Below are 17,402 nucleotides of genomic sequence, written 5' to 3' on the forward strand. Positions count from 1 at the left end.
GTGGAATTACCATTTGAATCATGTTCAAGTATGTAATCCAGTCACTGCTTCCCTTTGAAAAGCTGTGGTGCAGACAGAGGTGTTTAATTCACACCAGTAACCGCCTCTGTGCTGTATTCTAATTATAAGGTTTGGTTTTAGGGTTCAGAGGGACGAGTGAACTGGGCAACATCAAAGCTAACAGATGGCTGTCCAGCTATAGTTTGTCTGCACCAGACCCTCACCACACTAAGACTCTCTTATGTGTTTTTAATGTGTTTATGCAGTCCTGGCTTTCTTGCCTGTTGTAACAGAATGACTTAATGTAGCCAGGGGTAAAGTAACTCCAGCAAGCTTTTCTCAGAAGTTTGATTGGCAGCTCATCAGTGAAAGCCCTGCTGGATATAAGAATATGCACACAGACATGGTCTCAACAGGGAAAACACTGGCATAGGATGCTGTCAAAGGATGGACAGCTCTCTTACTCTCCTGTTTTTTTCAGAGGTCAGTCTTTATCCTGCAACAATTCTTAGTGTTTCAAATTTTGCAGACATATGGGCAAAATCCTTTAATGAGAGGAAATTCAATTTTGACTATAAGGTGCTTTATAAAGCAGCGCTGTCTGGCCATGAATTCCATGTAAGTAGCACAGAAGGCTAATTTATCATAGAGTAAGCCTGCTGTAAGCGCTAAGTGAGGGTGGAAGGGGGGAAGAGACGGACCATCATTACTAAGGCTCTGCTTTATTGGTTTCCAGATGGATGGACTTATAAAATATTCAATTTCTATTGTCTTGGCACATCAGAGAGGAGGACGACTGTGTCTTATATCCAATGTGATGATCAAAGGCTTTGTGCTGTTTTTCCTTGGTGTTTTTTTTTCCCAGTTAGACCACCTTCCAGCCCTTAACAATTACCAGCCAGTGGCTTTGGGGAAAAGATGCTGTGATGTTGAGCTTACTGGCATCAGAGAGATCACCCGAAACCTCTGCTCACATCTGTGCAGCTGGGAGTCTTGATCAGATTCAGCTATAGCATGTGCAATTTTAAACCGCTAATGTATGAAATGAGTGAGTTGTAGCTGCATTATTTATCTTTAATGACCCTGTTCATCTGTGGTGCCTCTTTCAACATCTTTTTATCATCTTTTTTATTCTGTTCTGAAAAACACCAGCTGTTTTACCAGCAGTTTACAGATCTACAGTATGAAATTATTTACAATATGTACAGTGAGCAAATGTGTTTGCTCAACACTTTAATATTACTGTTGCTTATCTTCCATTGGACTTGCATAATTCACTCAGTATTTAAGCCTGAAGGAGAGGTCTGCCAGACACTGCATATTCATTTTACAAAATGAGTAACATTTAAGACCTGTTTGAGGACACATGACACTCTATTTTTTGAGTAGTGCATTTGTGAACACAACAGGATCAAATGTAACGACTGTGCTGCACAGTGAGTCCTAGCCCTGATTGATAAACGCCTTGTCTGAGTGAATCATTCTTTTTTGTAAAACAATAGTCAGATGAATGACAGCAGTGAAAATGTTCTAGTAGAGAGCAAACCTGTTTTCAAAAGCTTGCACAGAAGCTTTGGGGGGCTTCTGGTCTCAAAGCACCATTATATATGATTATCTAAAATCAGCTGGAGAAAATTCAACAGCCAACAATTGCAAACTAGGACACAACAGATGGCAAACTGATGAACTTGAGCATTGATTTATTTTCCATCCTGAACTGACATCATTTTGTCCCAGTGGTGTGTGTGTGTGTGTGTATGTGTGTGCACTCTTGTACATGTTTGTATTTCAATGCGTGCATGTGGTGTGGTTTAGTGTGCGTCTGTTGTGTAGAAACTGGGTCAGTGCAAACCCAATTCCCCCTTTACAGCAAGCGGAACGTTCCAGCAGCAACAGCTATTAAAGTTGTGAATAATCCATCACATCAGCTCAGACAGGGCCCACTTTCCCCTCTGAAAAAAAAAAAGACCCACACAAAGGCAGTGTCAGAGAACACAGTCAGGTGTGTGCAGCTCAAACATGGATGTCCCCCTCGCCCGACACTCACTCAGGTTCTAATTAGCATTCAGGGCAGATGGATGACTGAGCCGCCTGCAGACTAACAAGATCAGTACAGAAGATGTTTTTAAATGCCAAGTGCAAATTTATGGTGTCGAGCTTCAGTGACATTTTGCAGAATACAAAGCAAAGGGCCAATGCTTGTTTTAGACATGTTAAAATACCCTTTAATGTGGATTGAACTCTCTTGTTTTATCATGTGAAATATGACTCCACCTGGATGCTGCTATACATTATAGTTATTTTTGAGCTGAGGCTATTTGTCAATTAGATTTGTTGTTTTAGGCCCTGTTTACACGAGGACTCTTGCCGTTAAAAACGACAAAATATTTGATCGAAAGTGCCTTTCATTTAGACGGTGATGGCAGTTTTGGGGCTTAAAAATGCAAAAATCTGAAACCACCCTCCTGAGTGGAAAACTTGAATACGCAAAACTCTGCTCAGATCTGCTCACGTCACATACGCGTTTACGTCACATACATGCTCCAGTACAGGGAAATAAACACACGTGGGATTATTTCCATGCGTCGGATCTTCAAGCTTACTCAAACTCAACCTCAAATTTACAGGAGTCTTTCCACCAAATGTACAGGATATGTACAGATAGTATTAGTGAACAGAGAAGGATCTGTAATTACCTCCATCACATTTTGGATGCACCAATTGATCGGAGGCGAGCCAGACGGCTTTGGACGAGACCTGGGAGATCTAGTGGATGGTGGAGAACTTTGTGGAAGGAGTAGCTGATGTAAATGCGTGGCGTGAAAACTTCCACATGCCCAAAGATGCTCTTATGGCTTTAAGTGATGCTGCCTGGCATGATACCCAATCCAATTCACACACTTTAGCCTCACTGTATGCAGCAGATTTCCTCCTGAAAACGCTCGTCTAAACGCGGAATAAAAAGTGAAGACGTGATGCCACTTTTGCGTCTTCTGTTCAGACCGTCATCATGTAAACGTAGCCTAAGTTAGCTGTCATTTGCAAATGCCAAGCATTCCATGGTTCCAGCTAGATGGTAATTTAACAGGAGAAACTTAAATACCATATTTTAAACTCCTACAGCTACTGGACAGCAAGAGTGCAAATTAAAAACGGTGTCATGATAATAAGGTTATTAACTTATTATGGTCAGCAGACATTATCATGGTCATATACATATATCATATGGTCTGTTGTGTTAACATGCCTGTTTGTTCAAATAAACAGGTTGCCTGCATGATGCCAGGTGTTTTCCCCAAGTCTTACAATTTTAAGGAACCCCCTAAGTGTTTATTTACAGTGTTTGAATCAGATGAACTGGGGGAAAAACACACTTTCATTTCTCGTCATAGTAACAATAAAAAACAAACAGTGGCAAGTTGTTGTTCATAATCTCACTTATAGTTAATCTAATGCTACTTTTTGTCAACCATTGAGGAACTAGAATGGCAATATATTGCCTGTTGAGGAATGAATGGCTCTAAACTAGGCTTGGGCAGTATCCGTTTTATTATACCGTCATACCTTTTTACTGGGGTATACCATATATGATTTATATTTGTGTATCTGTGTTAACCCCCATGGCTGTGTTGCAAAAGCGATTTCTAAAAAAAGGAAGCATTCTCACACCTATTTTAATTTATTAAATGGGAAAATACAATCGTACACCTTCTAAATTCAAGTGTTTTTCTTCCAATTAAATGAGACTAGTTTAATTGTGTTCACTTTATTCAAATATATGTAAAAATATTAAATCTTAGTATGGGTAAATGTTTGTAGTTCATTCAAAATTATTTCTGACTAGGTCATGATATTGCACATAATTTATTGCACACCCATGGTGTTCCCTAGGTCAGAGAGCTGTAATTATTGTAATTCAGTTCGTCAAGTCAAGCTCCGTGTTGCTTCTCATTTGTATTTTCACAATGTATAGACTAAATGATCAGGTAATGTAGAAAACAACCAGCAGATAAATTAATCATGAAAATAATTAAGATGCAGCCGTAGTTGTAATCTTTATCGATCAGTCTTGGTTAACAGCTTTCAGGTCATCCTCCTCTGATCTGCGTCTCCATTCTGTACATGTTTCATGCTGTGAGACGCGTGAGCACCAGCTTCTATTGTGCAGTTGTCGTCTTGCAGCATTACCTCACAGAGATCAGTCTGAAACGCCTTGCTGAGAATGAGCTTCCCCCTTTCTTGCCTGCCAGACTCCATAAAATGTTGCTAGGCAACCTCGTGTGTGTGTGTGTGTGTGTGTGTGTGTGTGTGTGTCTGTGTGTGTGTGTGTGTGTGTCTGTGTGTGTCTGTGTGTGTCTGTGATGGAGGAAGCTGTGCACCTTCCTCAGCACAGTCATGGATCATGTGCACAGAAGCAGCAGTGTGGTAGTCACAGAATGGTGACTAGCCTGAAATTGAATTGAATTTGACTTATATAGCCCAGAATCACAAATCACAGTTTTCCCTCAAAGGGCTTTACTAGCCTTTTGAAGATTCGCATGAAAAAAGCTTGATGGAAACACAAAAGTTTTAGTGCTCGCTTGAGGTGTTTTTTGTCTTTTTGGAAAAATAGTTTAGGCAATAAATGGGAGATGGAAAATGTTTTTCCGAATATATTCTGACGTAATGAACATTTAACTCACACGAAAGAGCAATTATAAGTTGCCCAATTGAATCCAATTCCTGAAGACTTCTCTCCATTTTCTCTCATGTGAGCAATCCATTACACTGCCATCTTGTGACAAAAATACATTCATGCAGCTTTGTTTATTCTCTCTAAACCAGTGGATTTCATGATTTTTATTTTCTGTAATGCAACATTACAACATTTCAAAATTTATCGCTGTCCTTCGAAAGCTCGGGGAACGAGAACGAGAGGAGATCCCCCTCCCAGGACCGACAGACATGCAATAGATGTTGTTTGTAGAACAGAACAACATAGTTGAATAGAGTAGATCCAGTGTGAGAGGGGAGAGGGAGGGAGGATAGAGGGGGAGGGTTGACAGAGAGAGAGAGAGAGAGAGAGAGAGAGAGAGTGAAGAACACGATGAACACGATGAACAATGACAACAATAATGGCACTTAGCCTACAATGAAGCCTGTGACTAATGAAGGTCGATGTGGTGCTGGTAGATAAAGTCAAGACAGAGATAATTGTACATGTTGGTCAGGACACAGGAAATGGAACAAAAAAATGCATGTTTTATGATTTAGGGGTGACATCGGGTTCACAGATGATAAATGTGACAGTAAAATCTGACAGTTGTTGCTTATATTCACGCCTGAGGTCTGGTGGCAGACCCAGCTGAGAGGCTCTAAAACAGCCCAACCCCAGCCTATTATGGCGATTTCACACGAACGGGGTCTCTCTCATGTGCACGCCATGTTTCCATGGCAACAGCACCAACAGGGGCCAGGAACCGGCTCGAGCTGATATCAGCGCTTCAGGGCGGAAACGTGTGGATTCTGGCTGAGAATCTCCAGTGCAGGAGCGCGTTACGTAGTTCTGTGCTTTAGTGCGTAGCAGGGACTCCACCTCACAGGCTGCGGCTGCCTGTTGCTGCAGTGTCACTGTACAGCCAGCTCAACGCTAAACATGTCCTCACTCAGACTCAGTCATGCAAAGGGGGGGGGTAAAAAAAAAAAGAAAGGGAGAGGAAGAGAGGAGGTGGGAAAGCTCCTCAGGAGACAAATCCCTCCTCTGTTCGATGCCTTGATGCTAATCCACAGTGAAAGAACGTCATGTCTGTCTGCCTACGCTGCACCTCTCCTCTGCCTTACTCTCTGTTTCCGGGGCGCTTTCTTTTCCCTCTCATCCTGCCTCGCTGCTTCCTTCAACTCTGCCGTTTGTTCTCTCTGAGTTATCTCGCCTTTTTGCTTTCTCTCTCTCTCAGCCTCTCTTTTTTTCCCCCTATTCACCAGTTTTTGCCTGCCCCTATCCCTTGACATCCCATCACCACCTCATTGGGATGTGCCACTGTGCTTTAGCCTCCACTTGCTTACATTTTCCTCCAGGATATAAATTCAGATGTATGATGCAGGGTGAAGCAGGGTTGTTTTTTATTTTATTTAACCTTTATTTTACCAGGAAGTCCCATTGAGATCAAAAATCTCTTTTTCAACAGAGACCTGGCCTCGGTCACAGCCAGACAAAAATGACAACATGTTGAAAAATACATGATTCACAATAAAATAGAGAAACGGCTGTTTAGAAAAGGGTCTCTCAAGAAAATACAACATGCCTCCATCACCACATTCTTTATAATGCCTTTAAATTCATCAATGAATATCAACAGATTGAAAAGCAGCCACTTGGAGGAGCTGGTAACGACTAGAGCTAAGAGAGAGAAGGGGACAAAGGTTAGCTGGAGGTTTATAGATAAAAACAAACCAGCACAGTGAAAATGAATGCAACACTGTGTGAATTGTTAAAACAAGTAGGAGACCCAAGAGAAACAGGATGTATCTCGCTTTGTTAGCTATCACATAACTGACACTAGAATAGAACCCAGTTCAGTCACACTTCCTCTACCTTTTTTTTCTTCTTATCGCTCTGCTTTCCACAACCATGGTGAGAGATACTAAGGTAAAAGGACACTACAGGCAAAAACATGTTTTCATGCACTGGTCAATTAGGGTTTTACAAAGGGGTTTGTTTATTTATCATTCCAAAAAAAATGTTTTGACAATATTTTTTATTTATAAACTTATAAAAGCAGATATCTAAATTCATTCTTGAATCTAATATATCAACAGAATAAAATAATAACATTGACATTTTTGTACATCTTTATCCAATTTTCAGATTTCTGTCCTGAAATATATGCAAAATACTACATTAAAAGCCTTCTTTTACAATATGCATGAGTAATAATAATATATAGGTATAATATGTAATGGCATAACAATTACAGGAGTAATTTTCTGCATTGAACTACTATTTTTACATTTTACCAATTATACTTCATGAAAATATACTATATTGTTGTTTTTTTACACACATCGTCACCTTCCTAAAATAATGGCCTATGGCATTTTTCGCCTAAATCATCTCCTCATGATGCTGGCCATCTCTGGTAAATGTTTCCAGATTTCTGTCCTGGAAATATATGCAAATTAGCACATATTTAATCAGTTCACACCTCATTTACATATTCAAACATAACATTTCTGAAAACTTGTAATGCAAAAAAATAGTCTTAATCTACAGAACTGGGGAAGTTTCATAATGACATCTAAAAGTTAAAAACCTGTTCACCTGTAGTGTCTTCACCAACATTTTTAATGACAGGTGTCTGTATAGTTTCACTTCCAATCCTCAGACTGTCTCCTTAATTTGTCCAGAAATTCACACCTACTTTATTTCAGATGTGACAAGCAGTCCACCTGCAACAGCAGCTACTGCGATCCATTATCACACTGCAGACGTACAGTAATGGGAGAGGAATCCTCCTCCGCAGCCAGAGTCTTTACTTCGACATAGCCGAGCCTTCAGCTGCAGCAGCAGACTGTGAAATGTTGACAGGACATACCAGTGCCTTTTGCTCTAATGTGTTTCCTCACCGTGACAACAGGCCTAGCACCCAGACTTTAGTCACCTCACAGCTGCTCTTCTGTCTCACAAACCACCGTCAACCATAAAGACTGACACTTGCTGTCATCTGTCTTTGTCTTGCAGCGATGGAGTTTCACGAGAACCTCCATGACTTGGCCGTGAAGGAGGGGCTGAAGGGCCGCAAGCTGCACAAGGCGGTGGAGAGCTTCACGTGGAACATCACCATACTGAAGGTGAGTCTTTCTGTCCACAGCAGGCAGTGCACTAGTGAGAGCTAACTAAACTTACTCAAGTACGGTACTTACATTTGAGATACTTGAGTCTTTTTTTTCAAGCCACTTTCTATTTCTACCCCGCAGAGGGAATCATTGTTCTTTTCACTTCACTGCATTTATTAGACTAGCTTAAGTTACTTTAATTGATTAATCAATATATTGTTGGTTAGAAATTTTTAGTTGACTGACTAAAATTAATTTGCAACTATTTTAATAATCTTCACTTTTTTCATAATTTTCAGAATTCTTTTGACAAACCCAACAAGCTGTTGATGGAGAGAAATATTCAGAAAATGTATCTAAAATGACAATAATTGCAGGCCGTTTATTGACTTTTTTGACATAATGATACTATCGCGTTATTTTTTCCCTACATTTTTTGATAACCCATAATATGGTGTTTTTTATTGACATACTGTGCTATAATATCTAGTTATATATAGTATCAACAGACTATCAATGTGCCATCTTAATGAGTTTTTTGCAAATATGACCTTTTGACATTTTAAAAAAAATCTGGTGTTTTTCTGTCATTTTCAGGCAAACTATACTACTGTATGTATCAGCAGGCTATATTGAGCCACTTTTAGCATTTTAAGGAGTTTTCAAATTTGACCTTTTTAACTTTGTAACTACTGTGCCACACCAATGTTAATGCACTGTTTTTTGTTTGAGTAGTGTACCATGTTGTACACTTTTATTTCTATTGTTAGATTGCCTGCAACACACACACACACACACACACACACACACACACACACACGAACAGGTCAGTGGCCTTTGGCAGTTTTTCTCATGGACGCTTAAAGTAGCTGCTGTAGTAATCCATTAATAATGTAGTAATAATGTTCCTACCAGCATTATTCCAGTTATAGGACATGTACAGTTGTGATAATAAGAACACACACACAAGGGTAAACCAAACCAGAAAGGCTGTATAAACGGCCTGTATTTATTGCTGTAGTAACCACCCTGATAATCACACTGACGTTTGGCGTTTTGATTTTGCTTTACTCATTCAGTCTGAGCCACTCTGCTCCACCACGCCTTTTATTTCAACCTCCACTGCCAACACAAGGGGTAATTATTGATGAATGACCTCCTGCATATTTATTTATGGTATTTGCACGTGTTAATTAAGATTACCACACGAGTGGCTCAGCTATAATTTATACTTTGTCCCCAGGCGATTGAGTTGAGTCAGGGGAGTGTGTGTAACCGGTCGTGTGTGTGTGTGCTGCATGTTTAATCTGGGGCTTTGCTCATATGGATCTTATTGTTGGCAGGCGAGCTGCTTAAACACACTTCAGATTTTTGATGTTCATTAAAAGCACATCAAGTAATTGACTGATGGTCTTGAAGCTTTGAAAAGGGTTACTATCCAATAAAACTTTGAACATAACACAAAGGGTTTCCAAAATGCCTTTTCATCCATTAAATACACCACACTGCCTGCTTCATCTGAAAGTTGACATTAGAAGAATCTCCTCAATAACTGACAATTTGCTCATATGGATATATTATGCTATAATACGTATAACAGACTGTAACTGAGACATACTATGACGTAGTTCCCCCCCAATTTTTGGACATCCCATAATATGGTGTTTTTCTGTCATTTATGGACAAACTATGCTCTAATATGTATCACCAGTCAATAATTGAGAAAATTTTAGGTGTTTTAAAATTTGACCTTGACAGTTTGGACATACTACACTATGCACTTCTGTTTAGATGCTAAGTTACAATAAAGTTGAAAAAAATAAAAACACAGTAGGCAGTAAAGTGCACAGTAATGAAATATATTGTATTCATAGTACATATAGTACATACAGGATGAAATAAACTGTAAAGTGTTTGCGCTCCATGTGTAAAGTGTGTGTGTGTGTGTATATATATATGTATTGCAGAATATATTATAGAAATGCTGGTAGCAAGATGTATACAGAGTAAACAGCTGGATGTATGATATAAAAATGAGTATAGATATGAATAGTCTATATGCCATTGTGTGAGAAAGTGAACTAATGTTTCAGTGTGATCCAGTAGTTGACGATGCTGTGTGCATTGGACAGCCTTGATTGTAGGAAGTGGTGTACCAGTTATGCGTTGCACAGCTTTTGCAACCCTCTGCAGTACCAAACTCTGATGCCATTGAGGATTCTGTCATCAATGCAGCAGAAGTTCACCAGAATCTGAGGAGATGGATGGATGACAAAAAATGTTAAAAATGTGTCACAAAAAAAGCTGGCCTCTTCGTCTATTAGTTGACTAATCTGTTGTTTTGGTGTTAGGAAACAAAGCTCTGTTTTGTCCAAAACCACCAAAAAAAAAAAGTCCAAAAGTGTATTTTGAAGTTGACTTGCCCTGACTCTTTGATCTGTCTTCCCCCTCAGGGTCAGGCAGACCTACTGAAGCACGCCAGGAGTGAAGTTCAGGAGAACCTCAAGCAGATCCACTATGCGGCGCTCACCTGTAACCTGACTAAAGGCGGACCAGCCGGCGGCTCCTCAGGCTCCGAGTCCAAGAGCAGACGCAGCCTCGAGGCCATTCCTGAGAAGGCCACGGCAGAGGAGGAGCTCACCGATGAGGACAACTAACCACCCCAAAATCTGCTGTGGTGCTCTATTGGCACCCTCATCCAGACCTCGACTCTGTTCCTGCCTCCTGAGCTCAGAACCCAAAGCTCTCTCCTCCACCAAGGCGGCGTATCATCGCTCAGCACACATCAGTGTTTTCCACATTCCATCGTGTACATTCCTGTATCCCAAGCACAGCTGTAACCTCTTACACGTCTGCCTTGTAATCATCAATAAAATGCCACCACTGCTCCAAGACACAAATGCTACCCAAGTTCAGATCACACAAAGTTTAGACGAGTTGCTGTCCTTATTTCTAAGTCTTAAGAGCTGTACTGAAAGATGGAAAAGTAGTCCGGATTGCCTAGACACACAAACCAAATCTTAACATCCAGCAGAAACATTTAGGGAAAATGTTGAAAGGAATTATATATAGAAGTGCTGATGATTATCACAGTGCCAGACACAAATCCTCAGCTGCCCCAGCATTAAACTCTCAACCAGTCCTCGTGCATTAGTCTGCTGCCATCCCTTCACTGTCTCTCACTTCCCGGGCGAGTTTGGAGAGCCGAGTGAACTACCAGCCACGTGACCGTTAAAGACGTTGACCTACTGTTCAGAGACAGTGCACTTTTACTCAGCGGACCGGGGTGTTACCCGAGATGACAAAAAGGAAATGGGGCCCTTGGATTGTTGGAAGACATTTCTTAAAGCACAATTTTTTGGAGTAATGAATGTAACAGGACAGAGGAAGAAAAAACAGAGAAAAGTGGACAAAAACATCAAGAATGAGAGTAAAGAACTGTTTACAATACTGAACTTGTTCCATGTTCTTGTCTGCCAAAATAGTATGAGATACTATGTGTATATATGGAGTTTCCTGTTACCCTTTTTTTCTGCAGAGTGCATCATTTTATTATTGTATACTTGGAAATATAAGATTTATTTTATAAAATATATATGAACATGTTGGTGGAGAAAAAAAAGAAGATTTATTTGTAGATAACGAGGGTTCGTCACTAGAAAAAGTGACCTCAGAGTTTTCCCGGCGGAGAGCTCGTCCCTGTGGCGACAGAAGGACTAATAACAGAATGTATTCATACCGTTTGTGGTGCAAACAACAGCGAAGTCTCAACAGCCACAACCAGCAACTGCATGAGAAGGAACCACGACTGGGTGTTGACAACATGCACTCAAAAACAGTTTGGACGTTGACACATTTTCATATTTCAGCATTTCACTTGGGAATGTGTTTGGCCTTTATTTTTGGGGCATGGTCCTCCCATTTCAGGGCGCTAAAACCATGATGCTCTAAAATGTTATACAAATGTAAAAACTCATTTCACACATACATTTAAATGTCTAGAACCCTTAAAAAGGTGTCAGTTTTTTTTTCCTTCACTCTCTTTTCAGGTGTTCTTTCAACCAATTCCACCGTTATTTAAAACACCTCCGTTGAGAAAACAGCCTTGACTGGTTTAAAAATTCCCTTGTTTACTTGTAATTATTTGGTTCAGTTATTTTACTGAGAGAATGATTGAAAATGCCTCACAGGAAGCAAACGTGATGTTTCTAGATTGCAGGCTTTGAATGGGAGGTCATGCATAAAAACAAAGACTACAATTTCACTTTAATCGTGCAGTTTAAGCTTTCAGTCGTAACAAAATGTGTTTCCCTGTCTAATGCTCGTGGGATTTGCTATTTTTCATCTGGCAGTTAGTGCAGATCACACACTTCGAGTGTTTTTAGATTTTGTCTGGGGAACCACTGTGCAGCACATTTTGGACAGCTCAAATATAAAGTCTGGCAGAGACTGCATTCAAAATCAGAATCCAAAGAAATCTTTAGGACATTTCAATTCTGCTCATCAGCTTTTAAAACTTCACTTTATTGTGTTTAGCCCATTTTTGCCTGACTGAATGTTTAATTTCCTTTGATTTAAGTGTTCACTGAGCTTACAGCGGCACTAATCTGAAGGAATTTCAAAAAACAATAGGCATTTTGCTGAACGATTTTTCTCATAATTTAGTTTTTGGATCCCATGGGACAACTCTTTTTTTCTGTATACTTGTTTTTTTCCCAAAAAAACAGTAGTCCCTTGTGCCTAAAGACGACCACAAGCATAGTGAAGAATTTGCCCTCTATGAATTCATAAGTTAAAAATCAAAGATATGCACACATGCGTAAAACAAAAAAAAAATCCAATGGAAAACATTAAATGTAAACAATGTTAATGTTTTTCTTGATTTTTCAAAAATCTTGCCTGATAATAAACATGATTTCTCATCCAATCTAAAATTTTCATAGTTAGTAATACTGTTAGATACTTGCCCAAAGTTTGTTTTTCATTTTCTTTATCATACTGAACAGTCTTCAGGCACAAATGGGTTAAGCACCAAGAGAGGAAGCACAAAATTAAATACATTTACAGGTTTCCAAAAAGTAAATTGTTAAAAATTATTATTTACAAATAAGTTATATTCTGTGACTGGTTTTGATGTTGTTCCTCAAAGAAATCTAGATTCATTGAAATCAAACTCTAGTGACATGGTTGTCTTCTGCCAGACACAGAACTTATCAAAACACTCTGATAACGCTTTGTAAGAATTTAAACTCAGGTCTGTTGAGAAAGAAACTAACTTCAGAGTAATAAAAGCTTCAGAACCATTCCTGCTGACAAAGTAGAATCTGATCCACAATCAGCCTGTGACTTAACTGTCACTTTACTGCTAAAACTACAACAAACTGCATCAGTGGACAAGAAGGAAGAAAGTGAGAAAGAATTTTTGCCTTTTAAAATGCCTTTTCCCCCCACATGTTGCTTCAATAATGCTCATGCTAGCTATTCATTCAACAGTCCATATTTGTCTTTGTCTTTATTTTAAAATCTCACAAGAAAGTTATGGCTGCTATTAGGTTGACTTATTTTCAACTGAAAGGTTGCTTCAAATGATCCATGTATGACCTGCTAATGATATTTTCATGACCTAGTGTATTTGGGCTAGGGCTGAAACTAACGATTATTTTCATCATCGATTAATCTGTCGATTATTTAAACAACTAATCGATTAGTTGTTTGGTCAATAAAATGTATAAAAATATCAATCAGCGTTTCCCAAACCACGAGATGATGTCCTCAAAACTCGTTTTGTCCACAAAACAAAGATATATTCAGTTTATTGTCATAAAGGAACAAAGAAACCAGAAATATTCACATTGAAGAAGCTGAAATTAGAGAATTTGGACTTATTGTCTTTAAAAAACTGCTCAAACCAATTATTCAATTATCAAAATAGTTGACGATTAATTTAATGATCTATTATTGTTTGATTAATCAAATAATTGTTGCAGCTCTAATTTGGGCTCAAAGATTTGATAAAAAAAAAAAAATTATTTCCATTTTTTTAAAATTGCAATAACTTCTGTAAATTAATCTGTTGGCCTGTACTTGTGCTTTAGTCCATGCAGATACTGTCACAATTCACACTTTAAGCGGTTAATGCAAGTGTACTTTTAGGTGTAGCGGGCGGGTTTTAAAGATACAGAGAAGAAGAAAATGGGCACCCACGAGTCTCCCCTTTACACAGAAATAACCATTATTAAAAGCTTCAGTCTAAGATTAAAGAAAGCAATTAATTAGTTGTTTTTATTTGATTGACAGCCCTAGTCTGTACAAATTAGCCTTAATAATTTAATTTGGCATAACTGTGGCCACATCTTGCCTTAAAGTATTTCCATTTATATTTTGGGTTCATTAGTCAAAATATTGATCACCAGCAACAAATTAATTCCAAACATACAATAACTGTTAATCTCTTGACACAAGATTATTTGGATTGTTAAATGAAGCCCTAGCATCTTTTTTTCTTTTTTTAAATGTGCTCACAATGTTGTTCACACCTCCTGCAGATCACATGACTCGTGACAAAAAAAAATGTTGTCTCTGAATTTCAGTGCTGTGCCCGTCGGCGTATTTCTAAGTGTTGTTCAAAGGATGAGAAAAAGAAGCATTTCAACTGTACTCCAGTCTCATGTTTTCATCTGTCAAGTCCAAAAAAAAACGAAGAAAAAAAACGAAAAAAAAAACAACAACCTCCGAATAAACAATGTTGGATAGATTTGTGTGTCTGATGTGTTTTCTAATTCAACAATTTGTTCTGATTACAACGGAGAAAGTAATCATCACTTTACATCCTGTACTGATTAGAACTCAAACGATAAAGGATCTTTCAGACGACACGATGTTAGAGGAGAAAAATTCACAGATTATCCATGTTGTGATGACCAAGGTTATTATAGTTAATGAAAAAACGAAATAACGAAAACTAGAATTGAAAAACATTCTTGTTAACCGAAATAAAAATAAAAAACGAGAGTTTAAAAAAAAAAAAAAAAACATAACTAACTGAAACTGTATTGTGTGGTTACAAAACTAACTAAATTATAGTCAATATGTCCTTCGTTTTCATCGCTGACAACTTTTTTCATCCGTAAACCTTTTTGGTTGATATGAAATCTATTTCATCTATCTGGTTTTATGACTTAATAAACTTATTGGGGCTGAGATGGATCAGACAAAGGAAATAAAGGCAACATTTATTGTGACTTTTTGGAATCTGGCACCCAACAAATACCCCGTTACAAAAAGCTAAACTAAAACTAAGCATTTTCCAAAAAATAAAAACTAATTAAAACTAGCAAACTCACTCTAAAAACTAATTAAAACTTACTGAATTTGAAAACAAAAGATCACAACGAAATTAAAACTAATGAAAAATCCAAGACTATTATAACGTTGGTGGCGACAGTGAAATGTTGAGCTTGAGTGAAAATGGATCTTTTCTACGTGGACTGTGCTGAGTGATTTAGGCACCGATATGACGATTCAAAGGGTTCAAAGGGACTCAGAAAGCTGCTTTCCTAAACGATTAACTTTCTTACAGAACATTGACATTATTATACTTTACATCAGGTTTGGGCGACGTCTCCTAAATGGGAATACGATGATGCTGACAATGAAACAAAACCATGGGCAACAATATTTTTATATACTTTCTTTTCTACTTCTTATATGTATTTATTTTGGATATTAATTACTAGTTTTCCTTAGGCTACTTTTCCTCCCATTAGTCATGCATGGGTCAGGTTTTTTTAATAGGCACCCACTCAATTATTACAGCCAATCTGCAAAAATATGATAAAATACTTTATTAATAAAGTAGCACAACTGTCAGGACTGAGACGGGGCTTTTAAATGAAGATGTTGGGTGCCATCATCCAATAAATAAATAAAGAAAACATGAATAAAATGAATACGTATATAAGCATCAATACTGTGTGTTCAGTGTCAATTGCTGACCATTTAAACTAAAACATGTAATAAATAGCTCACAGTATTCTTCCCTACAAAGTCTAACTGCAGTAACTATGTTTTTGGTCGAAATTGAGTTATAACTAAAAATGAACCCCTGATGTCTGTTTTATCTTGTGACAAATATTTAGATTTCAATTTTACTTTATTTCAGAGAAATAATGATATAAAAAAATTGCAGTAACCACAAAATCCAACTCAAAACCAAAGCAGTAATTTACCACGGTCTGCTTTGGATATATATACTAATTTAAACATAAAAATAATAGAAATGATACGTTTATTTGAAAGGGAAAATATTATCTAGATAGTGATAAAGTAAAAAAGTGAGATAAAATGATATTAAGACTAAAATATAACATTACTTTATAATATTAAGTCTAAAATACACAAATCTTTGAATAGAGTTGTTAAACACCTAAATATACTGATAATGAAATCAATTAGAAAATGTTTATTCACTGAAAACAAAATATGTGTATACTCCACTCCGTTTGTGCTTTACTATTTTTACAGCAAAACCAGTGTGCAGTAACTACACTTTTGGGGGCAAAGGTCAAATAAATCATCATGATTTTTTGCATAAAAATGACATCATCAATACATGTAGAAATAAGTGTCATATCACTTACCTACCTATAACCCATTTGGCTGGCCAGTTAAAAAACGTTAAAAAAAACTTTAAAGCAGTTTGACCCTTTGTGTAGTTACTGCAGTTAGACTGTGTAGGGCAGTATAGTGTTAAACTAAAACAATGATAATGTTATTTAACATACATGGACAGATCGATACAGACAGTCCGGCTCCAGTATCGACCAAACAGTTTTTTCTCTCCTGTATTGGATGAGCTCATTTCTAAGCAATAGTTACGAGTGTGAAATCCCATCATGCTCTCCTGCTAACGCTCCTCCCTGCAGCCACCGGGTCGATGCTCCACCAGACCTCAACTCTTCAACTCTCCTCCCTTCAGGCTGCAGCGTGTTGGACTGACCTTCCCGCTGCTGCTACTCCCTATTGCCTCTTTGTACGGCGACTATGAAAAGTAATTCACAAGCTGGCGTCTCACTGAATCACTTTGTTTCCTCTCCACTTGCTCTTGCTGAAAGAAGAAAATCACTCCTGGGCGAAATGTCACTCTGAGGTCAAAGGAATATTTCTTCTGCCTCTCTCTCTCTCTCTCTCTCTCTCTCTCTCTCTCTCTCTCTCTCTCTCTCTCTCTCTCTCTCTCTCTCTCTCTCTCTCTCCCTGTGGCTTCCAGTCTTACGGGCCTGAACACTGGCTTCACATCCAGAAATTAAAGCTCAGCCGCCTGCTGCTTTTATTCCAAATCGCTCTCAATTAAAACAGCTGAGCGCCCTAAATGCTAAACATTGCCCGGGGTTAGTAGCGCTTTTAATGCAAAATACATACATGTATTAGTCATGTTTGCAGCACGGCCACTTGTGATTATTTATTTCCAAGGACAGATGAATCTGGTCCGGACTCTCCCAGCTGTTTTTCCAAAGCTGGAGGAGTGCATGCATCAGTATTGATTAGCTCCCTGTGAGTTGAGTGGAGCAGAGATCGAGAGCCTGGGGAAATAA

General features: G+C 38.4%; 1 protein-coding gene across 1 annotated transcript in view; it reads left to right on the forward strand.

Annotated features, from left to right (window-relative positions):
• LOC131976395 (inactive phospholipase C-like protein 2) overlaps nt 1-14,566 on the forward strand; it is a 42,041-nt gene extending 27,475 nt beyond the window's left edge. Inside the window, exons 6-7 of the mRNA XM_059339419.1 lie at nt 7,718-7,827; nt 10,266-14,566. Of these exons, the coding sequence (XP_059195402.1) occupies nt 7,718-7,827; nt 10,266-10,469 (314 nt within the window). The 3' untranslated portion in view covers nt 10,470-14,566. The remainder of the gene's footprint in view (nt 1-7,717; nt 7,828-10,265) is intronic.
• The last annotated feature ends 2,836 nt before the right edge of the window (nt 14,567-17,402 follow it).

Source organism: Centropristis striata, chromosome 8, assembly GCF_030273125.1.
Source record: "Centropristis striata isolate RG_2023a ecotype Rhode Island chromosome 8, C.striata_1.0, whole genome shotgun sequence".
Classification (NCBI taxonomy): Eukaryota; Metazoa; Chordata; class Actinopteri; order Perciformes; family Serranidae; genus Centropristis; species Centropristis striata.